At 35.3% G+C, this 26,396-nt stretch overlaps 2 protein-coding genes across 2 annotated transcripts; one reads left to right on the plus strand and one right to left on the minus strand.

Annotated features, from left to right (window-relative positions):
* The first annotated feature begins 2,152 nt into the window (after positions 1-2,152).
* LOC128549309 (uncharacterized protein F54H12.2-like) lies at positions 2,153-3,325 on the plus strand. The gene has a single exon (XM_053525889.1). The coding sequence runs from the start codon at positions 2,153-2,155 to the stop codon at positions 3,323-3,325; it is 1,173 nt and encodes a 390-aa protein (XP_053381864.1).
* A 1,497-nt stretch (positions 3,326-4,822) lies between these two features.
* On the minus strand, positions 4,823-11,969 carry LOC128549310 (uncharacterized). The gene is made up of 6 exons (XM_053525890.1): positions 11,717-11,969; positions 8,731-8,960; positions 7,966-8,146; positions 5,598-7,795; positions 5,092-5,278; positions 4,823-4,929 (listed from the first exon to the last, which is right to left on the minus strand). The coding sequence occupies exons 1-6, from the start codon at positions 11,967-11,969 to the stop codon at positions 4,823-4,825; spliced, it is 3,156 nt and encodes a 1,051-aa protein (XP_053381865.1).
* Between the last annotated feature and the right edge of the window lie 14,427 nt (positions 11,970-26,396).

Consider the following 26,396-nt stretch of genomic DNA (forward strand, 5'->3'; position numbering starts at 1 on the left):
TTAGACTTTATGTGAGAAATCTGTTAATGATTTTCTAGGACCTATATTATAGGAAACAGTGCATTATAAGAATACAAGAACCCTCCTTTGTCTCCACAGTTTCTAGATAAATCTTCAACATGGATGTTACAGAGAAAGAGGATATATTAAAGAAGTATTATTACAATACACAATCCCCAGCATCTTATTCTGGCGCTTCTAAACTGTTTCAAATCCTGAAAAAGGACTATCCTGGAGAATTTAGTTTCAAGTTTATAGACGAATGGCTCAAGAAACAGGACTCCTATTCTCTTCAAAAACAAGTCAGACACAGAATCAAAACCACACAGGTTCGCGTTAGTCACATAAATGAAATACGGGATATTGATCTGTTGAGTATGTATAATTTGTCTAAAGAAAATGATGGTGTGCGATTTCTCTTGTTCGCTATTGATGTGTTTTCTCAAAAGCTTCGAGTGCAACCTTTAAAAGACAAAACGGCAAAGTCTGTCTTGATGGCAATGAAAGAGATATTGAAACACGATAAACCCGAGAAAATTCGCTCAGATAAAGGGTCTGAATTCGTGAATCAGTGGTTTAAGAAGTTCATGAAAGAGCAAGAAATATATTGTTTCACCACACAAAATCCACCCAAAGCGAACTATGTGGAACGCGTTCAACGAACCATAAAGTCGGCTCTATATAGGATGATGAGACATAGACGTTCCTTTAGATATATCAATGACTTGAATGCCATTGTGAACAGTTATAACAACACGGCCCATAGAAGTCTGAACAACTTAACACCTAACGATATTACTAAAGAAAATGAAGCTGACGTATGGGCCTATATGTACTTGAAAAAGTCCAGATCTCGGAAAAAAGCAAAGCCAGCATATCGATTTCAAGTGGGTGACCTTGTTAGGATATCCTTTGCTAGACATCCTTTTCGGAGGGCCTATCAAGAACAATATACTGCTGAAGTTTTTAAAGTAAATAAAAAGTTTCTCCTACAAGGCATTCCTATGTACAAACTGAAGGACCTAAATGATGAATCCATCAAGGGGAACTTTTATACTACAGAACTATTAAAAGTTGACAAAGACGTTGACAGTCTATGGTTCATTGAAAAAATACTGAAACGTAAAAGAAAAAACAAAAAGCTCTATTATTACGTCCAGTGGGAAGGATTTCCTAGTAAATTTAATAGCTGGATTTCTGCAGATGAGGTCAAAGACACAACGGAAACTGAGAAGTGAGCATGATGGATCAATACGTTTACATCAAAAGCGATGAAGGGGATAATTATTTCATTGATAATAAAGTGCATACATTTAGAATTAATTTACCCTCACGGATGACGTTATCGGGTATGTGGAAAGTCGCGTTGGTCGAATTTAGTGTTGCTGAAAATTCAAAAGTCAGGAAGTCAAGTGCTAATGAAGCGCTTTACATATACGTAGACATATGTGGAGAAAGCGTAGTACATGGACAACGACTTCCATTATTGAGACGACTCGATAAAAACAAAAAATCATCCTGGGAATATGTAATCAATTCACCGTTTTACTTACCAGTGAAAAAGAAGGACTTTAAAGAGTTGCAAGTGAATATAAGACTGAGTAATAATGAAACCCCTTTAGATTTGATATCACCTCTACACTTGACACTTCATTTTAAACAGTATCCATTTTTCAGTGACTATGAATCCTTCTAAACTGTATGTACCAAATCCACAAAAATGGGTCTCGTTTTTCGATAGAGTGAGTAAAGGACAGACATCTCTTAACCAATCAGGAGGTGCCAGACTGCCTCACGTGATATCAGTGGATTCTACATCCAGAAGGCAATCAGCTGAGCAGTTACCTGTAAAGGCAGTTTCACCCGCGGACCAAACGGTACAACAGGCTAAAAGCGAGTTGGAAAGGGAGAATATAAAACCATCTGAAGTGGTAGATATGATTCAGAAACCTCCAAGACATCAACGGAGACGGGTTGGGAAGACTGGTAAAATAAAAAAAAAATGGCTCTCGTCAAAAGGGAGGTGCGAAAAAATTGAAAAGGAGGACCAAAAGTAAAAAAGCCACTACAAGAAAGAGTAAAAAGATAAAAAGGAGCAATAAGTTTACTATAAGGAAAAAGGACATATTCGGGAAAATAAAAAAAAAACAACATGTCTGTATTTAATCCTGAAAGTTTTCATGAAGGTCTTGTGTCAGAACTGGCTTTGTTTGATTTACCAAGTACACAAACTGCTGTGGCAGATGTCTACTATGAGGAAATTCGTCCTATTTCCCAAGTATCGGACGGTGTGAGTCCTATCGAGTTTAGAATAAGTGGACAGAACTCAATGGACTATTTGGATATGAAAGGATCACAGATATACGTGAAGTTGAGAGTGAAAACGACTGCTAGCGGAAGCTTAACTTCTGAGAAGGTGGGACCTGTGAATTTGTTTCTTCAGGCTCTGTTTTCATCAACTGAAGTCACGTTACAGAATAAAGCAACCATCACTACCAACTACAATCCTTACAGGGCCTACATTCAGACGATATTGAATAATGGACAGGATGCAACTTCTCAACTACAATCACAGCTTTTTTACATGGACACAGCTGGTACTTATGCTGTGGTAGATCCTGGTGGAGCACACAAGGTTCTGTTTGAAAGGGCTAAACTGATAGCTACATCAAAAGCGTTGGATTTGCAAGGTCCTATTTTCCACCATTTATTTTCTATGACACGTTATATGCTGAATCAGGTGGATGTTAAAGTCAAGTTATACCGAAGTTCACCAGAATTTTGCTTGGTTAGTACGGAGTCATCACCAGCCTTTAAAGTAGATATTGAAGATATTTACATACTAGCGAGGAAAATACGCGTGAATCCTGCAGTCATTTATGGACACGCAGAAATCCTGAAAACACAGAATGCGAAGTATCCTTTTATGAAAGTGGAATGTCGCACCCAGAGCATACCCTCTGGAGCCTCCTCTTTCCACTACGAGAACATGTTCCCAGGACAGCGACCTAATAAGGTGGTCGTTGGCTTTGTTAATTCTACAGCTATATCAGGCGATTATGCAGAAAACCCATTTAATTTCTTGAACTGTGACATTCGAAGTATATGTCTGTACTTGGATGGTTTGCCAGTCAACGGAAATCCTTTAAAACTGGACTTCAGCAAAACCAATGGTGTAACGGATGTGCGGGCCTATATAAATGCGTTTACATCTGCGGCGAAGTGGAGAGAAGATGAGGGTAACTTATTGACAAGGAAACAATTTACCTCTGGTACAACGTCATTCGTTTTCCAGTTAGAACCAAACTTCTCTCACCACGGATAGTACTTATCGCTGGTGAAGACAGGCACCGTTAAACTGGATGTGCAGTTTGGAACTCCGCTAGCAGGTGAGAAAGAATGGGATCTTAAAAGCTTTTTACTTATACTTAAAAACATAACTGTATAAAATATTAGAAACGTTAATGTGTTTATGTTTTGTATAAAATACCTTAGTCTCATAACAATCATTGCTCATGTTAATAAATTGTGTTGATTTTTTTCAGCTACCATACGCTGTGTGGTATATAATGAAATGCCATCATTCTTCCAAGTGAATAAAGAAAGGGATATTGTGCTTGAATAGACAGATACAGAAACAATAATGAATACATCAGAACTTCAGTGTCGTATAAACTGTGACCCAGTTCTGAATGGGAATGTTTTAGGTGTATATGCTGCGGATCAACTACCTCAAGGACTCACAACTTTACCTATTGCATTAATCGCGAACATTGACATTCAAAGTAAAAGAGGAAGCCACTGGTGTGGATTTCATATAGACAGTCATAGACGAGTGGAGTTCTTTGATTCTTATGGTAAAAGCCCTAGGTTCAATTCACCTTATTTTGAAAACTGGATAAGAAACAATGCTGTAAGCATGACCTATAATGCTATGCAAATACAAAGCAACTATTCTAATGTGTGCGGATTATATTGTTTGTTTTATCTACGACAGAAATTCTTAAACATGTCATTAAAGGAGATACAAAATGTATTCAGTCCAAACTTTACTGCGAATGATTCTTTTCTATTCAATTATATGTCACGTATATATTCTGAGTGTGTCAAGGATAACTCTGTATATAACCAAATGTGTAAACCAGTGATAAAATCGATATAAAAAATAATCTAGTTGACTTTTTAATTGGTTATAAAACATAAGAAAGCGAATGAGGTGATATATTTTATTTTCATTGCTCCTAATACATATAAAAAACATGAGCAGTAATTGCAAACAATTCTATTTTACAGAAATGTGACTGGGGTGATTGAATAATCATCTATCATAAAGCTTTCATCTTCTGTTAAAGAAACATCACGATTTAAATGACTTATTCGTAGTTCAGGATATCTTAAAAAGTAATGTCCATATGCCAAACTCTCTGTGGCATTCAAAAGATACCTTTTGTCATCAAAAGAAGAAAGACCAATCTTTTTCATGTCCATACAATACAGTTCATGATTTTTGTTTCTAATTAAAGACATTGTCACAAAATTTTGCTCTTCCCTGAACAACATGTCTTTATAATTTTGAAACTGAAGATCCTTTTTCAATGTCACTTTAGCGATTCCCTTCGCTCTTTTCACTTCATTTTCATTTCCACACTTGAAGCTATACACTTTACTCCTCAGCCCAACAAAGGAAGAGATGGGAACTCCTGACATTTCATCCTTCATGGTACCTACTTTCTTCTTATTAACTTCACTGTACAAGAAATGATCCTTCGGATATTCAGATAAATCAAAAAGATGGCTATGTTCTTTCATATACTGATACACGTCAAATGATGTATAACATCAAACTGTCAGTATCTGTCATCAACAAGGTCATTTGATCCCCAAAGGCTTGCTTATAGTAGAAACTATACATCGCCCACTTGCTCAGGTCTGTAAAAAAAATACATAAAAGATGTGTAGATAGTACTGGTAAAACTAATTATTAACGTCATGTATATAGAAACGTTTTATTTTGTCCATTTGAAAAGTATCTTAAAACTTCATAAAAAATACCTTTATAAAGAGTTTAATGCATATGAAATGGATACATACCTAATACACACATACCGCTGTAAATTGGTTTGTTCATCAACACCTTCACTCGATACAATTTCACAGCTGTTAGATTTTCGTTAAAGATTGTAGCTGTTTTGTACGTTGATTTTGCACCCAGTTTCAACAAACGTCTTTCTTCATGTACAAGCTCTATGTTTTTATGTTTTCTAACATTTTCCATGGTCTATAAAACAAAAAACGGTTGTGAAAAGTACAGTGTAGAATTACTACTGACTATGTGTTTTATAAACTGATAAATACTATGTAAAAACAGAAGAAAAAAAACCAGAAAAATATATATTTACAAATTCAGGTGTTTTAAAGTAAAACATACTTTTAAAGTAAAACATACTTTTAATATGTTTATGTTCCACTGAATAGGAATGTAAACACGGTGTTTTACTACCCCATAACATTTAAAAAAAAACATGGACTATTTTATTATATCAATTTTAAAATAGATAAAATATTCTTTTTTACAAAAACTCACAAAAATGGCATACCTTTCCAAAACAACTATTATTCATCAACTTGTAAAAGTTTTTAGTGAATTTCGACTTCGCATTTTTCCTGTTTTCTGTATTGAAATCTATGTATGGCTTCATCCACGCAGATTGAGTGAATTCGAGTACTCTGTGGACTTTCGTAAGCCTCAATCCCAGCTCCAGATACAGCTGAAGATTTCTATAATGAAGGATGTAGTTTTCCTTATCCTCTAAAGATGTGATCAGTTTTTCAACTTTTGCTCTCGGTGGTAATGGCTCATCCTCTGCTTTGTTATGTAATTTCTTCCATAACTGTTTTGCATATGGAGAAAGCATATCATCTGAAATAGCTTTGCGTTCTGGTGCTAGCGGATAGTCATTGTGGCAATCGTGTAATTTACAAGGGTATCTCAAATTGACTTCCAATATGTACCCCTTTTCGGCATCCTCAGGAATAGACATTATATTCAATTTTTCTATTTCACTTTTTTTCAAAAATCGAAAGTTTGAAGTAGGTAGGGGTTGTTGCATTGCAAAACCATATAGGTTCGTCATATCCAAATACAGTATTTGTGACATCTTTCGCTCACTGTCATACATTGGAAGTTGCGGAGAGTTAGCCTCCTTATATCTATTAGATATCTGTGATATACCACCGCGTATCCCCTTTTCAACAAATAACACCTGGTCTATGTTTGTCAAAAGTTCCAGTTTTACACCTGTCATTTTCAAACATGCCATCCAACTCAAACCTGGACTCGTGTAAAAATGACACGGGTCCAACCCATATTGAGTCATACACATATCTCTCAATGTTTCAAATACACAACACAGGAGTATAACATCACATTTCAAATAGAGATCGTGACAGGATCCCATGTCATCCATTTCAAAATGGGACCACACATTACATGCATGAGCATAGTCACTGTCTGATATGTGCTCCTTCGTTAATGTGTTGTAGAATGCTTCACGTGGTTGTAAACATTTTTCATCAAATCTACTTTCACAGTCCATGTAATCATATGGGTACACACCTTTTCTCAAGAGTAACTCCATATCATCTGGATCAGAAAATTCGTCTTTGAGGTGTTGAAACCTGCTTAAACCATCACACTTCAAATCTTCTACTAAGTTTTGTAAAGAAGACGGTAGAAACTGTAAACTATCAATAAATCTCAAGTTACCGAGAGAAAAACTGACATAATTTTCTGTAGTTTGAGCGATGCATTGTAATTTTTCGTTTTTAAATTCACCCACACTTTGACAAATGATATGAGCGTCAAACTTTTTAAGATTGTGAAATATGACGCAGGTGTGCTTACTCTGTTTACATTTTAAGTTACATTCATTGTGAGTTACTCCAATAAATTTTCCCGTTAGATGATCGTGATGTCTCACCATTTTGTTATGTAACTTGTCATATGGACTAAATTGTTTCCTACACAAGCAACAGTGTGTCGCAGTGTTGATATCCCTTTGGTTTTCTTCTGTAATAACCATGGGCTCTACCCTAGAAAGAATATTTTCAATTTCCCTTTGCTCATTTAAGATATACTCAATAAACTTTTTCGAGGCATCGTTGCCTCTGTACACCATCGTTGGCTTTGAATATGTACTATCTGTACAGACGACTTTATAAGCAAATCCGCAAACATCGAGCTTCGCTTTTGTCGTTGTCGCCCCGCAGGAAGCTAGTGGAATTTCATCAGGATTCTTATTTGAGTACGTCTCAAAATCCACATAAATTGAAAAATTTAGTTTAAGTTCCTTCTCAAATTGAGTGTATTTCAGCACGTTTTCATCTTTTGATGGCAGTTCAACTTTCTGAGCACCATTTGTGCAACAATATGCTATGTGACTTTCCAGTAATTCATTTCTGATAAAGCCGTGTAGACAGTAAGGACAGAAGAATGTTTTATTTTTACATTTCTTGCTTCTGAATAGGAATTTATTCAGATCCTTAATTAGAACGTAGTGGGAAACCTCTTCACACGTTATCCACAACAAGTTAACGTGATGAAGTCTTCGCGGATAAGATGTGATTTTCAAGGGTACAATGTCATCATCTTCTATCGCAAAAACGTTTATCGAAATGTTTTCGTTTTGTTTTTTAAATTTATCTATTTGTCCAATTGACACGGGATAGTGTATACCCTTCATGTCCAGTTCCTTTGCGTATGGTTTATACGTTTGAACGTTGACGCTGTTTGCATCTGAAGGGTGTAATGAAGCTAACACTACCACAAGAAACACTTTTCATCCTCATTTTCAATATTTAACAAATTCAATTTACCATGTGATAATCCATTTGGAAGCGGTAGATAGCTAGAACCTGTTAGCGGATGGAATTTGATGGTGTGTATTTCGAGTTTCAAAACTTTACTTAAAAACCATCCCGATCCCTCTCGCATGTATTTCACGAGACTAGCATTCATTTTCTGCAGCGCTTCATTTAGATCATGTTCGCTGAGCCCATCTACAGTAAGTGTCGTATAAGTTCTGCTTCTGAAAAATGGAGTTGTTACATTATTATCTCCCTCATTATCCGTTCTCTCCATTTCCACCTGCACACACAAATTCCATTTTATTCCATGTAACTTTTGAACTCTGGACTTCAGAAAAGCTAAAATCCTCGATTTGACATTAGCAAAGAATGTTAACAAATCGTATCTTTCCCCGCTTCTAGGTAAAATAATCCTGTTTTGAACCAACTCATTTAATGCACTCTCATTTATTTCATTTTCTACAGCAGGTAAGTCTCCTGCAGTATTATTTCCTTCATTAGCTTCTTCAGCTGGGATACTTTTGGGTTGGGAATGGATGCTTATGTTAGAACTTTTTTCTACCCTTTGTCTTCCCCACTTTGTTGAAGGGGATGGTTTCTCACAACGTGGGCATATAAAGAAGTATAGTCTTCAAAAATGCTTTGACAATGTCTACACGTAAACGACTGTTTTCTTCTTTTATTTATACCTTGATTATGTACAATACGCATATGCTTCATTAACTGATACACTTTTTTAAAGGTTTGACTACACATTGAACAGTCATTTTGTGTTAAATCTTTTATATCTGTCTCTGTATCTGTCTTTTCTCCGTTGTGATGTGATCTCTTATGTCTTATCAGTGCATCACTTCTGGAGAATACCTTTCCACAATGTTCACATCCTATCACAGAATTATGTCCTAATTTATGTCTTTTTAAATTTTTCACATTGGTGAAACATTTTCCACAAACGTTACACTGTTTTGTTTTTACAATGTTTACTGATTTATAAGCACTATATCGGTTGTTGCTGTCACTTCCCCCATCACTTGTAAACTCATCCCCACTTTCTTCTTCACTCGTTTCTCTTCGTCTCTTCATTTTTTCACTCCCTGTTTTGAAGAAAAACAAAAACTATAAGTTGTCCATCATATATTGAACAAAACAAAAAAAAAAACAACAACATAGTATTGTGTTAAAAAAGTAACCTTAAAGAATTAACTACAATACTATTAAAAAACAAATGATTACTTTTTAAACTGCTATGCTTTCGTTTTAAACCTTATACTTAATCCATTTTGGCTGTTTGAATCTGCTATCATCCTTCCTCCTAGTTCGTTTTTGAAATGGCATTTTTGAAAGCGGTCTTTGTACAAATAACTTTTGCTCAACATTATCTCCATCTTTCATTGGTTGATTTTTAGTAGAAAGGTCTTCTTTTTCAACGAGTGAATCCTTATTTGTTGATTTCTGATTGCTGTGATCCATTCGGTCATTCAATTGCCTTTCTCCACCATCTTGATCACGCTTTTCTCTTATATCTTGATCGTTTTGTTTATTTTGTTCAATTTGCTTAAGCAAAGATTCATATTTTGATTTTGGAATTAATAAAAACTCTTTCGCCATTGTTGAAACTGCAGACCTATAATTCTTTTTGAATTATTTCTAAAAAGGGTTTTATAACGTTGAAATGTTTTTAATAAAACTTTGGGAAACTGTCCTGTTTCCAACCATAACATTATACACTATTTGAACGATTGCCTTAATCTGAGAGGGCTCAATCGCTTTAAGTAATGCAAACTGTTGTTCTCGCGTAGATGTTGAGAGGAATTTTAAGAAGCGTCCATGTTTTTTTCTTATTACATCCATGTCTACTTCTCGGGAAGATATATAGACATTAACTGATGGGGGAAGATATGTGTACGCAGTTTATATTCAGTATCTGAATGTGGACTTAAATCAATAATCAAGTAACCATATTTTTCTAAACAGGCTTTTCTGTAGGCCCCCATTATCAGTGAGGTTTGACCCAACTGTCGAGCTAACGTTTGAATTTGTAATTCGTCCCTCTGGTTTTTAAACAGCACAAAATAGTGCGTATTTAAGCTGATGGTTCGAAATTCCTTCGTACCGTTGTAAAGATTCTGACACAGAAACCAGCACGTATATCCCAAGTGATGACTGTATTGACAAAATATGTCTACAACATCTATACTTTTAACCCCCTTACTCAGTAGGTCATCTAATATTAGCATTTTATTGTGGTTGGGATGTTCTTCAGACCATGACTGTAACATGTCTGTAGTGGGTAAACCTTCGTGAAAGTGTATATTTGAAAAGGTCTCTTTCATTCGATCGTACATGGGTTGATAAACACCATAACAGTAATAAATCATTTTAGGTGGCTCTTTAAAAACTGCTTTAGAATTTTTTAATATTTGGAACACGAAGGACGTTTTGCCAGATCTAGATGGGCCCACAACTAAGCAGGTGGAGGGGGTTTCGAATTTGATAAGGCTCTCCATGATCACTTCGAGTTAAGGAATGGCAATTGAATAACTCTTTCACCTTTTCATATATGAAAAATAAAACAAGCCAGTAGGACCATTCCTGTGATATTTTATTCTGATTACATGTTAACATAGGATATATGTTCAAAGAATAAAATTATGATTTTTTTTTTACATTCAACAATAAACCATCTTTTTTCTGTTTAACATATAGTAATACACAGAATATAAACACTAACTTTTTTTACATACATTCAACAAGAACAATCAATATTTTCTAATGTTTAAAAAAAAACACTAATGAACATGTTCTGGATTACAATATACATTCACTAGTACACTAGGAATAGCTATAATTAAAAGAAATATGCTCATGTACATTTTGAACACAGTATTGGTAGCATCACCTATAATAAGTCCCCATTTGTCTTTTATACAAAGTTTTTTTTTCTAAACTGCTGATATCAGTTGCCATTTTAATCATTTTACGTCTCCATGTAGAATTTTTCATTTCCACAGCACGCTAGTCTTCACATTTTAAATTTAATTGATACATTTCTATGAGCTCCAATGAAATGTTCAAACATATCACGATTTGATACCATCGACGAATAATGTCCACCTCATCTATCAACTTCAATATTTCCTCAAAATACAAGTCCAACAGTTTCACCTTCGTCATAGTTACACAGGAGTGGTCCCTTTGAGATAATAGGTCCTCACGACATCCTACACATTTTTTTTATCACAAAGTTTAAATGTTTAAATATTTCCTGCGCATATAAGAAGTCGAAGTATGAGTCCAAAACAAAAACATCATGTTTTTCCATTTTTTCCCACGTTAAATGTGGTCGTCTCTTATGTTAAAAAGTAAATCCTTGAGAAGACTGTCTTATTTTTAAATTATTTGAAAATGATGTTTGATCAAATAGGTCCTCGTCTTTAGATGATTGACCAATCATTTTCAAGAAAAGACAGTCACGTGACCATTTTCTATGTTCTTCCATGGCAGAATCTGTACAGTTAAATTGACATAGCTCCACACCACACATGAAACACTTAACTAAATCACTTTGTCCCGTATAATAAAATCCAGCTAATGCCAAATCTTCCTTTGATGGACGTATCTGCTGAGGCCATGTTAGGAAAGTGAAAAGTCTGTCATCATAGTAAATGTAAGTTTTATAACAAGCCCTTGTGAGAGCAACACTATCTGAAACATTTATTTTGGTTGATCAATGTGTTACAGTAAAAACTGAAAACGTAAATCTCTGTACATTGTATTATATAATGCTTTTATCAGCACTTAAGGTTTTTGGTCTTAAAACCTTTGCCTCGTTTTTCTTTTTCGCGCTTACGTCTGTTTTCAAATGCTTCTCGAAAAACGTAAAATGGTACTTTTTCTGCTAAACTGTTAAATGATGAAATATTTTGTTCATCTGCTTCATTTTCTTCTACTTCATTTTTTTCCTCCATTTTTCTTTTCTTAAATGATGGAGCTTCTTCGCTTTCTTCCTCCATTTTTCTTTTCATACCTTTTGAAAAGATGTCATTTTTTTCCTCCATTTTTCTTTTCTTAAATGATGGAGCTTCTTCGCTTTCTTCCTCCATTTTTCTTTTCATACTTTTTGAAAAGGTGTCAGACTTATTACTGAAAACATACATTTCCTTCTAAGTCTGATACTCTTTTGGATTACAAGTATTACACATCAACATTCCCAACTGATTAAAGTGTTCTTCAGTACAAGACTGACATTTTGCTTGATCACTTAATTGAATGTCCTCATTTGACATTTGAGTATAGTAAGCATCTGTTTCCATAATACTCGGTTCTGTGTTTAAATCAAGTATATCGCCTATGTCCATTGATTCCAACGTTTGGGGAACATCCATTTCAAATAGTTTTTTTTTTTGTTCATCTTGCACTTCTTTTTCAAAGTTCCTTTGCTTTACAATGTCATAGATATCACCCTTTATGGGACTCATGGATGAACAGCAAGATCCAGAGCAAAAACTACAGTTCTGTTTTTCAATCATACTTGCATGCTGAAGAGGACATTCTTCTAAAGTATTTTCATTGCTGTTAAATATCTCTATCTTATCATCCATTGTTATCCTTGTGGGATCAAATTCTCTATTATATTGCAGTAATATTTTAAAAACTTTTTTACAATGTTGTTTACTTTTTAAATGTTTTTCAAAGTAAAAGGTAGTTAACCACTTTTTACAAATAATACAATACACGTCTTTTTTGAATGATTTCCTCATTTCTTTTCTAAATAAGAGCATAAAAATGAAATACTGAGTTTAGAATCACATATAAAATTGAAAACTTCCATTGGTATCACTACTCGCTTCGTTCCTTTTTAATTACTACCACCAAACCACCCCTCATCCATTTCAGAATGAGTGATATATTTTGACCTTAAACGCAGTTAATTTTCCTCTGTTTCGCATAAAATGTAATGTTTTCGAAATTTTCCACTTTTAACTTGAACTTTTCTAAATCCAGTTGTGCCTGTGTCATGTTTCCAAACAAAAAAAATGTATGACTGATATCAATTCATGAAAGAAATATACATATACATTAGTGTAGGACCTCTTGACACAGCAATTCGTCGTGAACATTCATTCCACAGGTAATACATTTTCTCAACACAATAATTTTATGGAGGATCTTTTCAAATGTTAAATACGTTTTGCGTCTTTTTAAACATACGAAACAATAGCGTATGGTATCGTCTATAAATAAGCTCATCACTGCTCATTAACTAAAGGATCGTTTTTATCTTTTACATCTTGACTATAACATAAGAAACACATCTGAAAAAAGCCCCATTTTCTAAATTCTAGAGATAATGTTGCATCACCTATTTTGCATTTACAAAGACATATGTCACAAATATAAACACAAGATCTACAAAATTTACATTTAAACATTAAATGGGATTTTGTGTTTGAGAAACCGTGAAAACCTACTATACAAAACATCAGTACTGCGTTTCTAATGAGAGAATAAATTTTTTTTCTTCATTTGTATTGTTTTTGAAAGATGTCTACCTTTTTCCAAAATTAAATTGTACTATCACATTCACATACGATCGGTATACATTTATCTCCAACTGAGCTATCAATTAATCTATATTCATGGAACAAATTTTCACAGTCTGATGAGAACACAGAAATACTCCTTATCACTTTTATGCATTCGTTTCTATCTTCCTCTGAAAACAGCAATATACCTTTAATATCTTGAGCACAAGAACATTTTGTCATAAATTATTAACTTATCCTCTAAAAATTGTACTAACACGCGAAAGCCTGGTATGTTTGATATTAGTATAACAGAGGTTGGACACTCACGAGTATCAAAAACGTCACACATTATAGTTGTTACTTATTTTTCTGAAATATAACAGTTATTGCTTTGTGAATTTTCTGAACCATCTACGTCCTTGGACTCGACTTAAAGGGTGGTAGTAATAAACGCAGTCAACTCTTTCCTGTGTTGTTGTGGTGTTAAAGTAAGAATCAACAGTGATGAAAAATTTCATACACGAGTGACAACTGTAAAGTTTTATAGCTCTGAACTGATCATTGATATAACCATGTTCTTTCACAATCAAAATGTTTTCACTTTCACACAAACTACATTTAGTCATTGTATAAGTTTTTTCAATACGGTTTGTAACGGTTTCCTCCTACACCTGTCTTTCCCTTCTTTGCTACAGCAGCAGGCTTTTCTTTCTTTCCTTCCACAGTTGGCTTTATTGCAGGAGTGGAGTCAGTTTTATTGCTTTCGCTTTTTGTTTCTACACTAATTTCCTACAAATTAAAGAAAGAAAAAGGTCTATACCCTTTTTTTTTATTTTGATGGTTACTTTACCATTTCAAGAAAAAAAAACACTATATATTTACTTATTATGACTTCTTTTTAATATGAATTTTTTTAAAAAAAACTTACATCTAGACTCAGAAGTTGTTCCTCTATGACGTTTATTGCATCACGCAAATCAACAGTTTCACTCCACTTAAGCCAAATGCTTTTGGATTTGTCCTTCACAAGCTTTTTATCTGTATTAACATTGTCATTTATATACACGTTCAAATATTGGCCTTTTCTCTTCACTGTAATGTTTTTGTTGTAACCAATTGATAGTCTAATTGGCTTGTCCATAATCCAATTTTATTTTTGTATTCTTTTTTGTAAACAAAAGAAATATTTATTAATCGTAGGAACACAAAGCAAAAAGCGTATTTTCCTAGCGAAACTTTGCGAAATTGTTCAATTAGAAACTTTATGAAATTTTAATGCAAGTCCAAAGTTTACCTATCAAAAATGTATTTTGATTTGAAGGCACCTTGAATGTTTTTTTTCCACCGCGTTTATATACCCAGTGCCATGTCAGTCTTATACATTCATGTTCCAAACTGGTTTCTGTCTAGTTAGAACTGGCTGAAACCAGATTTTTTTTTAAAAACATCAGCAACTTTTTTTTTCTTATCCACACATGACCTATCTAGAACATCATCAATCCTTTTTCTTGCTTTGTCATGACAGGTTTTTTTAATGACTCATCCTCACATGAGCTATCTAGAACACCATCAATCATTTTTTTCTGCTTTGTCATGACAGGTTTTTTAATGACTCATCCTCACATGAGCTATCTAGAACACCATCAATCATTTTTCTTGCTTTGTCACGACAGGTGTTTTAATGACTCATCCTCGCATGACATATCTAGAACGTTATCAATCATTTTTTTCCTGCTTTGTCATGACAGGTTTTTAATGACTCATCCTCACATGAGCTATCAAGAACACCATCAATCTTTTTTTTCTGCTTTGTCATGACAGGTTTTTTAATGACTCATCCTCACATGAGCTATCTAGAACACCATCAATCATTTTTTTCTTGCTTTGTCATGACAAGTTTTTTAATATGACACATTCTTGCACGACCTATTTAGAACATCGCCAATCATTGTATGTGTGTTGGTGGGGGGGGGGGGGGGGGGTCATAACTGATATAAAACTGATGTTGTTTGGCTTTATAAAACACTAAAATAGCATAACTGCACGTAAAAAAAAAACTGATAACTCATTCTTTCTTTATTTAAAATGAATAATTGTTTTGAAAAGCTTTGGGCGCAGGAGTGCAGTATTTGTCTTGAGGAAAAGGAAATATATTTTGTTAACGAGTGTAAATGTGTAAATGTTATATGTAAAACATGCTTTTATCAAATGAATAGGTGTCCTTTCTGCAGAGCAGTATATTCTTGCAAGAACTCTCAATGTAATATTCTAGATAGAAGAAGTGCCTTAATAGCTAAAAGAAACTGGAACTATTGGTTTCAATATTTTAGTGGTAGGGAAATCATGCGTCCTTACGTTCATCATTTCTTTAATCATGATATAATACACTATTTGTTAAATACTGGACGGTTTGATAATATGTCAACTGGGGGAAGGTGTGTGGACAGAGAATGTGCTCGTGATTATGTGTGGAGACAGATATGTGTCTTTCTTAAAAATCCAAGTAACTCTGTTTGGATACCACATTAGGTTTTTTTCTATTTAAAAGTATGCATTTTTGTATCAAATGTTTTGAAGTTAAGTCAAAGCACATCTATATCTTCTCCGTGTTCCTACTCCGCGGTACAGTTTAAGATGATAACGCTAATTTTACTGTTCGTATCTTTTTTCTCCGGAAGCATTAGTCATATGACAAAATGGCGCGTCTTCCCACTCTTCTCGCAATTCTACCAATAATTCTGATAAACATTGTTCTTTTGGATGTGCAAGAAGTAAATGCAGTTGGCAACGTGTCGGGTGTCCTGTGCAAGTGATTAGATTTGGTGATCTTCCAGGACAAGTGAAAATAAATGTGACCAATTTATTTTCGTTCAAAAAAATAGTTATTATGGAGGAATTTCTGGATGAATTTAAAAATAAACCATGCAAACACATTATTGGAGGAAGGGTGCCTTTTTCCGTACAAATTGGAAGCAAACATGTGACCTGTGTAGGTATCTTTTTTTCATTCAGTCATTAACAGAAAATTAATTATATTGATTGTCTAAATTCAAATTAAAGCACACTTCCAACAGTAACTAGACAAGAGCATAGTCATCTATTTACAACAATAAATATAGGTCTTTTGTTATAATTGTCTTCCTTTTGTGAAGATGTTTTTTTTTTTATTTTTACTTATTTATGTTGCATACTAACAGGCTTGTAACATTATCCAATCAAGCTTAGAAGCTCAATCAAGCCTATATTGTTTAATCGACTTATCAATGGAAGTTGACCATCTCCGTGGTCTAGTGATTACAGTTGCTGATTTCAAATCGCTGTAACCTCTCACTGATTGAGGACCATGGATTCGAACCTACTATCAACCATGTCTGTTTTATGTGAGAAAGTTGACAGTTTCTTACTGGGGTTGGGAGTTTAGTATCGGTTCTTCCCAGGAACAATGGTTATTGGTTAGGTAAATTATTCGCCTTCTATAACTGAAATACTGTTGAAACTGAGATCAAACCCATACAAACAAAACAATAGATAAAAGTTGCATTTTTCATAAATATTTTAAAAAGTATTTTATAAACAGTTTCTAAAGTCCTAAAAACAACGAGTTATTAATACTGATACCATATTCTATGAATTTATTTATTTTTCTTTCAGTCAGCTGAGTTGAGACCGACCACTCCAGTCAAACCCTCATCAACCAAACCACCCTCCTCAACCAAACACTCATTCCTAAGTTTTCATACATTTACACACCCCACCCACACCACTGTAGCTAAACATCAAACGAACACAAGTACACACACTTCCTCAACAAGCACACATTCATTTCCCTTTGCTTCTTTTAATTCATTACAAAAATATTTTATTAGTTCGATTTCCATTTTTTCCTCTATCACTGAAACAGCACAGCATAAAATAAGACCCTTTTTAATACATGTTTTCATCAAGTTTGAAATGTGTCGTATATAGGAATAAAGAAATGTAGGTGGGTCCTGAAAAAAATCAGGATTCTCAGAGTAAATCTTAAAACATGAAAAAAAGTCATGACTCTCCAGTGAGTATTTTTTTGTTACTATGGGTTAGGCTTTTATTCTTTATGAAACTGACATGATTTTTTTTATTAAAACTATCAAAATACATGCCATCATCACTGTGGACGTATCACCTACTACATTATTTGTCAGTTGTTATGTAGGTTTGAATGGTCATGAATATACTATTAATCATGTAAAATGTGAGAGTAACTGTTCAAGTTTATCTACCTCATCATGGTTATCATACCGTGATTAATTTACATGTAAGTATTACTATGTACACGGGTCATATCATTTGTAGGGTATACATTCAGGTTAAGTCATTTATTAGACGATACGTTTAAGGACTCAGTAAATGTCAGGTAGTTTATTAAAATTATATTAGCTTTCAACATGACCAAACAGAGTTATGATTAAGAATGATGCTGAAAACATGTGGGATGCTTTATAATCAAGTAAAAAGCAAGTTTAACCGAGTTATTTCTTTTACTGATAGATATAAATGTAGTTATACATAACAGAAATGTTGTGTTTTTTATTTTTGACTAGGAGAGTCAAAAAAAGATTTTATCAGATTTCTTCTATGTTCAATGCAAATAAAACTATGATACACACTCAAACATTTTGATTACAGTTGTAGCTATGTTTATTATTCTATGGGTATTAAACATTGATTAATGTAATACGTTAAATAATGATGGTCACTTTAAAAGGTTTATATAACTTTAAGTATTATTTGGTTGTTCATGTTTATATTTACACAGTTTTACACTGGTTTATGTTTGATTGCTGTATTTTTCATAATAAAAATACAGTTTTAGAAGTATGGCTTACTGATATTCATCTTTTATCTGTAATGTGACACTTTCAGCAAGTGATCAAGTACAAAAAAGGTTTAAAAAAAAAGATAAACCATTGGTGTTCATACAACTGAGTATTGGTTAGTTCTCTCCTTTTAAAAGAAGGCTCCACATATATGCCCACGCTGATTGGAGGGTTTGAAATGAAATCCCCAGTTGGACCAGACCTGATAGCCCTTACCTGCAGTGACTATGCTCTACAATTGCAGAGTTCATGCCTGTAGTGACAATGATCCACAATTGTGGAGTTCATGCCCTTAGTGACAATGCTCCACAATTGTGGAGCTCTTGGCCTTAGTGACAATGCTCCACAATTGTGGAGCTCTTGGCCTTAGTGAAAATGCTCCACAATTGTGGAGCTCTTGGCCTTATTTTCCTACTACTATTAAATCACAATACGATCCCAAAAGTATTAAAGAACTTCTCAGAGACAAAGGGAGACGGCGAATCTATTATCTTTATGTCCACGGACGGAAGTCGCGATGTTGTCACGTGGTCGGAGCTTTACCAAAAGTCATGCAAAGTAGTACAATCTCTTATTAATTTGGGAATTCGGAAACAGGAAATCATCGCTATTAATATACGTTGATGTCCAGAAGGGTTGTATGCTACATTCGGAGCAATGATGGCTGGAGCTGTCCCTGTCAGTATAACGTTTACGTATACAGATGGAAACGACCTTCTCGCAATGATGGAAAAGCTGGAGAAATGTCCTTTGCTGGTTCTAGATCCTGGAATAGAAAGCATTAACTGGAACATTCTTCGTAGGCTTCATGACGAATATAAAGCTGACGGTAAAGTTCGATATAAGAATATGCCTTATTTAAGACAATTGTAAGGTGTTGCGTTCGACAGAGAGCAAGACGCCTCCAACGTCAAGAGACCCTCTAGAGGAAGAACATCGTGACATAGAACTTTCCGAGATAGATCCTAATAAATTTTCCGGACTATTTCAAACCTCGGGAAGTATTGGAGTACCTAAACTTGTGGCGCACGTGTATCTTAGCTCATTGAAGTTAGCAGAATCACATACATTTGATTTGATAGAACACAAGCTCATCCAGTTTAATGACCGATCTTTTAATTGGAGTGGGGGTTACCCAAGTTCCGTTCTAACCGGTCAAACAAGGGTGACATTTTACGAGTTCATTTATGTTTGAAGTTATAGAAAGAGAAAGATGTTCCATGGTATTTGCTTTACCCCCTTTGATGCATAAGCTAATTAAAAGACAGGTATAACGACACGTTGATATTTTATAAGTTGCTAATTTCATTTCATTCAATTATAATTATTGATCCTGAATTATTACTGCAGCTTCGTGTTTACTGAAACAATAACAAGAAAAATCTAACCTTAGAATGTGTACGTAATGACTCCTGAGTAGAAGTTTTCAGTGACAATCAAACATATTATTTAATCGATTCAGTCAGCAATTTAAGAATTTTAGCGCCTTAAAACAAACCAACTAGATGAGGTTATACATAATATATGTACAGATGGAACTTGATAGCAAAGTGCAAACAATCTCAATTTTTTTTCTCATTTACTTTTCCAGGACAATTTACCCGACGACTGGCCTGTGCAAGCTATTTAACCGCTGGACAACCTCTTACGAATCGACTTGCTGCTTGTGTTGGTAAAGCTTGCAAATATCTACTGTGTTTCTATGGTAGGACAGAAAGTGGTGGCGTAACGGAGGCGACAATTACTGACCCAGATGATTTCGTTGACTTTGGATGTGGAAAGGTTCTGAACTATCCCGGATTGGAAGTGAAAATCGTTGACGAGAATGGTGAAATTGATCCTGTCAACCATAGAGGAGAAATACATGTTTGATCTGAAATAATGTTTAAAGAATACTTTAATGATCCTGAAAAAAGCGGTTAAAACCGCAGACGGATGATATAAAACAGATGATATCGGCCGGATGACGGAACACGGTCAGTTCTTTGTAGGGAGTCGGAAATCAAACGTGATTATTTCGGGTGGTTTTAATGTAGCTCCTGAAATCCTTGAAAACGTCTTGAAAACATTTTCTGGTATCGATTTAGCGGTCATAGTATCAGTTCCAAGGACGTAAACTATCAGATTTTGTGCGCATGCGTGATAAGGAAACCAGGATTTACAGTAACCGGAACAGATGTCCACACGTATTGCTATGAATATCATGCAGATAGACCAGCGCTGTTCTACCGTCTACCAAAATTTGGCATGTTCTTTGAGAAGTTTCCCGAAACAAGAAGTGGCAAAACGCATCGGAAAGAGTTAGAAAGACTAGCATCAGAGCGTGTCGGACCTTCACAAGACAACTGTTCAAAATGAAAATTTCTTAGAAGCCATACAGTCAGTAATAACATATACAATTTTTAAACAGAAAAACGTTTAATTGTGAGTATTACAAATAGTACTGTTCATACAGAAAACATTGTACGGTTTTTGAGATGACGAGTAAACATAAAAAGAAAGTGTTTCATTACCACACAATGCGAATATGCATTTTGTGTTTTGTCTGACAAAGAAATACATTTTGTTAGAATTCCAATGGGACAAACGGTTAATCAAGTGTGTCGTCGTAACTTTCTCAGGCACTGATAACGACCTGCAATTGGGAGAAGCACAGAACCATACTTAATCCGTGGCAGTTAATCCTCTGTGATATTATTACATTACGTGGAATATGCTTCTAAATATAGTAACAAAACTACTTTGATTCTTAACGTATATCAGCATTTGCTACTAAATATAGTAACAAAAGTGTACTGATTCTAACTGTATATGAGCAGCGTTAACGCTAATATTAGTATATGTGAGCTAATGTGTCTGGCATCGATATTTGGCACACTTCCAGTGATATCAGTCTCACTTACGGAAACGCAACACATCCAAATTGTATACTTGCACTGAGAGGATGCCAAGTGTCTACAAACTAGCAATTATTTTACAAAACTAAAGAAAAACATAGTAAATTAATATAATTTGGTTGGCTTCCTCTTCAGGCGTGGTTAGATAAGGCTGACACAAGAAATATGACGGTCCAACCATGCATATAGAAGATATTACATACTGAAATTAGTTAACAAGTTGAATGAAAAAATAAGATGTGAGGCGCTACCGAGCATTCGAACGAGTTTAATTAATTCAATACGGAACGACGCAAATGTAATATTCTTTTTATCACATGATAGCTTTTAATGCAGAATTATCAGATACCTTCTTCCTTTACAGATTATAGTCAAACGTCGCCTACACTCAAAACGACGTTACTGTCAACATGTAATTACACAAGTGTTTACGTAATGGTTTTTTATGTCGTTTTGAGCAACCTGTGGAGTTTCTACCTTTTCGATTTATTTCACTCCTGCTACGTCAAACATGTAATACGAATGTTCAACAAATGTTTGGAAGGATGTCGTCAGGAAACATTAAAGTGCGCCCGCATGAATGATGCTTTGAAACATACAATTATTTTAATCTTGTTACAATTTAGCAGCAAAGTAGAACATATGCAATAAAAAGGTTATGGAACTGGACTGTTGTGCCTTAAGGTGATATTGGCAAACTAGACTGGTATTGGTCCAAAGGCAATACACTTTCTACTATTCCAATATCGAATGAAGGCACACCTGCCCTTTATTATGACCTCTAAATATAAAGATGATATAGACTTGATTAATTTTAAATTTGTTGATGTCAAGACCTTTGTCTACAATGAATTTTGATGTACGATCTGAACATTTTGAAACGTTTATCTACGATTGCAAACCCAGCGTTACAGCCTGGTCCCTTCCCATACGTAATGTGTTTTCCCGGGGAAAATAACCTGCTGATTTCTTCCCCGGAGAAAATATCAATCGGTTAATTTTTTCCCACCCTAGTTTTTCTCCTCGGTCTTTGAACACAAAAAGGGAGAAAAAACTAACCAGTTGATTCCGGCCAAACCCCAGCCCTGTGTAGTTTCCTTTAGTTGAAATCATGCAACTTATTCAACGTTAATGGGAGTCTGGGGATAGATCGGGTGTTGTTCTTTTTGTCACCGCTCATTAACCGTCTCTGTCAAACCCTGTCTGCTATAAAACCACCTGGTATCCAGTACTTAAAATTATAGTTCTCATATCAGTATATGAAAAAGCTCAAGACCACGCTACACTTGAAGTATTTTAAACAATTATATATGCAAATAACATAATCAAAATAGACAGATAAAGGGGGTTCTTAAATTGGAACAGATAACGTAATAAGTGGATTTTGCAGTTATATCGAGGATGCATATCTGATTTAAGTTGTGGGTCGCTGAAATGCGTGTGAATTTTGTACCGATAGATACTTTCAAAGAGCGACTTCATTTTAATTTTAATAGTAAAGTGGAGGGTATGTTCACGAAGAGTTATGTTAAAATTGACCGTCCTCCATTTCAATTTAAACACAAAACGATTCCAGAGGCAATAAAGTACTACTCAGAGACAAAAGGAGACGGCGAATCTTTTATCTTTGTGTCCACGGACAGAAGTCGCGATGTTGTTACGTGGTCGGAGCTTTACCAAAAGTCTTGCAAAGTAGCAAAATCTCTGATTAATTTGGGAATTTGGAAACAGGAAATTATCGCTATAAACTGCATTGCTGTCCAGAATGGTTGTTTTCTACATTCGGAGCAATGATGGCTGGAGCAATCCCTGTGAGTATAACGTTTACGTATACAGATGGAAACGATCTCATCACAATGATGGAAAAGCTGAAGAAATGTTCGCTGCTAGTTCTAGATCCTGGATTACAAAGCACTAACTGGAACATTCTATGGAGGCTTCTTGACGAATATAAAGCTGACGGTAAAGTTCGAACTCAGAAAATGCCTTACTTAAGACATTTGTAAGGTGCTGCGTTCGACAGAGAGCCAGATGCTCAGAATGTTAAGGACTTCAGAGACCTTCTAGATGAATACAATCCTGACATAGAACTTCCCTACATAGACCCTTACGAATTTTACGGACTATTTCAAACATCAGGAAGTACAGGCGTACCAAAGCTCGTAGCGCACGTGCAGTTTAGCACAATGAAATTAGTAGAATCACATGCATTCGAGATGATAGAAGACAAGTACATCCTTTTCAACGACCGACCATTTAACTGGGGTGGGGATATCCATTTTCGGTTCTGACCGGTCAAACAAGGGTAACATTGTCCAAGTTTTGTGATCCGCCAAAAGATAGGATTTCATTTATGATTGAAATTATAGCAAAAGAAAGATGTTCCATGGTCTTTGCTCTACCCCGTTTATACACGAGCTTATAAAAAGAAAGGTATAATAACAAATTAATTATACAATATTGCTGACTTCATTTCACTGAATTAGGTTACATGATACCAAGTCATCAAGTCATTACTGCCGTTCCATATTTAAAAAATAAAGACTAATCTCTAACTTGATGAAAATAGGGTAAATACAAGGTTGACCTGCCCTAAATGCGTTTAAACCCCCAGTTTCCTTTATATAGGTTACTGACCGTTTAAAGATGGTGTCCCTATTTTCAACTTGTTTTCTGTCTGTCTTGTATTTTGTGTTGCGTATGTCGTCTTGTTTGTTGTTTGTGATTCTTTCCTCTTTCTCCTCACAACCACATCGCCTCCTCCCATCCCTTCCCCACCCCTTGCATTTGCGCTCCCTTGCATTTGCACCCCCTTTCCTTTTACTATGAGTAAGTTATTGTGCCCACCAAAATTTTGGCCGCCGGTGCCTGATTGTGTTTTTTTCCTGGTTGAATGTGCGTGTGCGTGTGCGTGTGTGTGTTTGGGCGGGGCCCCACAGTGTTGTTTTTTCTTTCTTGTCTGTCTGTTTATCTGTGTATTTTAGTTGCGTATGTGTGCGTTTGTCTTTTGTACGTACGTATCTGCGCTGCTGTGATTTCATAACAAAGTGCAAATATTCTCAGTTTTATTTCATTTAATTTTCCAGGACAAATTGCCAGATGATTGGCCTGTGGAAGCTATTTTGACCGCTGGACAACCTCTTACGAGTCGACTTGCTGCTTGTGTTGGTAAAGTTTGCAAATATCTACTGTGCAACTACGTTGGGACAGAATCGTATTTCGTGACGCAGTCGAAAATTACGGACCCAGGTGATTTCGTGGAATTTGGATGCGGGAAGCCGGTAAATTATCCTGGATTGGAAGTGAAAATCGTTGACGAAAACGGTGAAATTGTTCCCGTCAGCCATAGAGGAGAAATATATGTTCGATCAGAAATTATGTTTAAAGAATACTTCAATCATCCTGAAAAAACAGAAGCGGTTAAAACCCCAGACGGATGGTATAAAACAGACGATATAGGCCGAATGACGGAACACGGTCAATTTTTTGTAGAGGGTCGGAAATCAAACGTGATTATTTCGTGTGGCTTTAATGTGGCTCCTGAAATCCTTGAAAACGTCATGAAAACATTTCCTGGTATTGATTTAGTAACCATAGTTCCAGTTCCTGACGACGTACACCATCAGGTTTTGTGCACATGCGCGATAAGGAAACCAGGATTTACAGTAACCGAAACAGATGTTCAAACTTATTGCCGTGAATTTCATGCAGATAAACCAGGGCTTTTCACCATTCTTCCGAAATTTACATGTTCTTTGAGAAGTTTCCAGAAACAAAAAGTGGCAAAACGCATCAAAAAGAGTTAGAGAGACTAGCATTAGAGCGTTTCGGATCTTCAGAAGACAACGAATATTAGTTTATACGAGTTCAGAGGGCAAGTGTCCAAAGGACAATTGAAAAAAAAAAACTAAATGCACTTATTAAACGGAGGAACGATTACCGTGGTGTTGCATGAGTTTTAAGAATAAAACTAATTGAGATTTGCAGTTAAAGAGAAACTGTTTTGTTTATACACATTGAGGAAATGCATTTTGTGTTTTGTATAATAAAGAACTATTCCAGATATTACATTAAAATCTTCATTCATTCATCTGTTTATATCATGTGCATTTTATTGTATTCATGGGTAATAAGAATTTGAGCTCATCTTCATCAACTATCTCGATGATATGTTCAGTAAATACTGTGATCGAAACCCATAGGACAGTTAGTCATTAATATACCATGGACTTACATATTAAGACCGCTATGTACAAGAGTTTTATACATGTCTTATTCGGGACATCGCGACATATAAAATGTTCAAACAACGATCGAGAAAAGTCGAAACAACAATGACGAAAAGTCAACACATTTCCAATTTCTTAATGGTGAACCTCTGCCATGGTTGTTGTTTTGTTACGACATTTTATCATCGTACTTTTGACTATCGCCATCGTATTTGTGACATTTTTACCGCCGATGTTCTACTTGATCTAATGAATATGCCACGAATGTCCCAACGGGACACTGTTGTTTTTCTAAATGTCTTTCTCAAATAGCATATTCCACACTAACGTGTTCTTAATCATTTATCAGATAAGGCATTGCGTTACTTGTTGGCCTGTGGCATTGCGTTTCTTCTTGACCTATAATCAGGTATGTCAGGCACTAAATTTCTTGTTAACCTGTGGTCAGGTATATGAGATATTGCACTTCGTATTGACCTGTGATCGGGTATGTGAGGCATTCTTTCCTTGTTGACCTGTGATCAGGTATGTGAGACATTGTGTTTCTTGTTGACCTGTGATCAGGTATGTGAGACATTGCGTTTCTTGTTTACCTGTGATCAGGTATGTGAGACATTGCATTTCTTATTGACCTGTGATCAGGTATGTGAGACATTGCGTTTCTTCTTGATCTGTGATCAGGTATATGAGACATTGCGTTTCTTGTTGACCTGTGATCAGGTTTATGAGACATTGCGTTTCTTCTTGACCTGTGATCAGGTATATGTGGCTTAGAGTATCGTGTTTATCTTAGATTCACGGATACTTTTTGACACATGATCCAGTAGGTGAGGCACGGTGTTTCTTGTTTACCTGTGGTCAGGTATATGTGGCTTTGAGTTTCGTGTTAACCTGTGATCAGGTATGTGAGACATTGCGTTTCTTGTTGACCTGTGATTAGGTATGTAAGATATTGAGTTTCTTGTTGACCTGTGATCAGGCATGTGAGACATTGCGTTTCTTGTTGACCTGTGATCAGAT

Source organism: Mercenaria mercenaria, chromosome 16 (assembly GCF_021730395.1).
Source record: "Mercenaria mercenaria strain notata chromosome 16, MADL_Memer_1, whole genome shotgun sequence".
NCBI classification, from domain to species: domain Eukaryota; kingdom Metazoa; phylum Mollusca; class Bivalvia; order Venerida; family Veneridae; genus Mercenaria; species Mercenaria mercenaria.

Coding starts and splice junctions, on each gene's coding strand:
- LOC128549309 (XM_053525889.1), top strand. CDS start 2,153: ATGTCTGTATTTAATCCTGAAAGTTTTCATGAAGGTCTTGTGTCAGAA.
- LOC128549310 (XM_053525890.1), bottom strand. CDS start 11,969: ATGGAGGAAGAAAGCGAAGAAGCTCCATCATTTAAGAAAAGAAAAATG. Junction 8,147..8,730: donor GATGTGAACATTGTGGAAAG/GTATTCTCCAGA, acceptor TTGTGTGTGCAG/GTGGAAATGGAGAGAACGGA. Junction 7,796..7,965: donor GGGATCGGGATGGTTTTTAA/GTAAAGTTTTGA, acceptor TACACCCTTCAG/ATGCAAACAGCGTCAACGTT.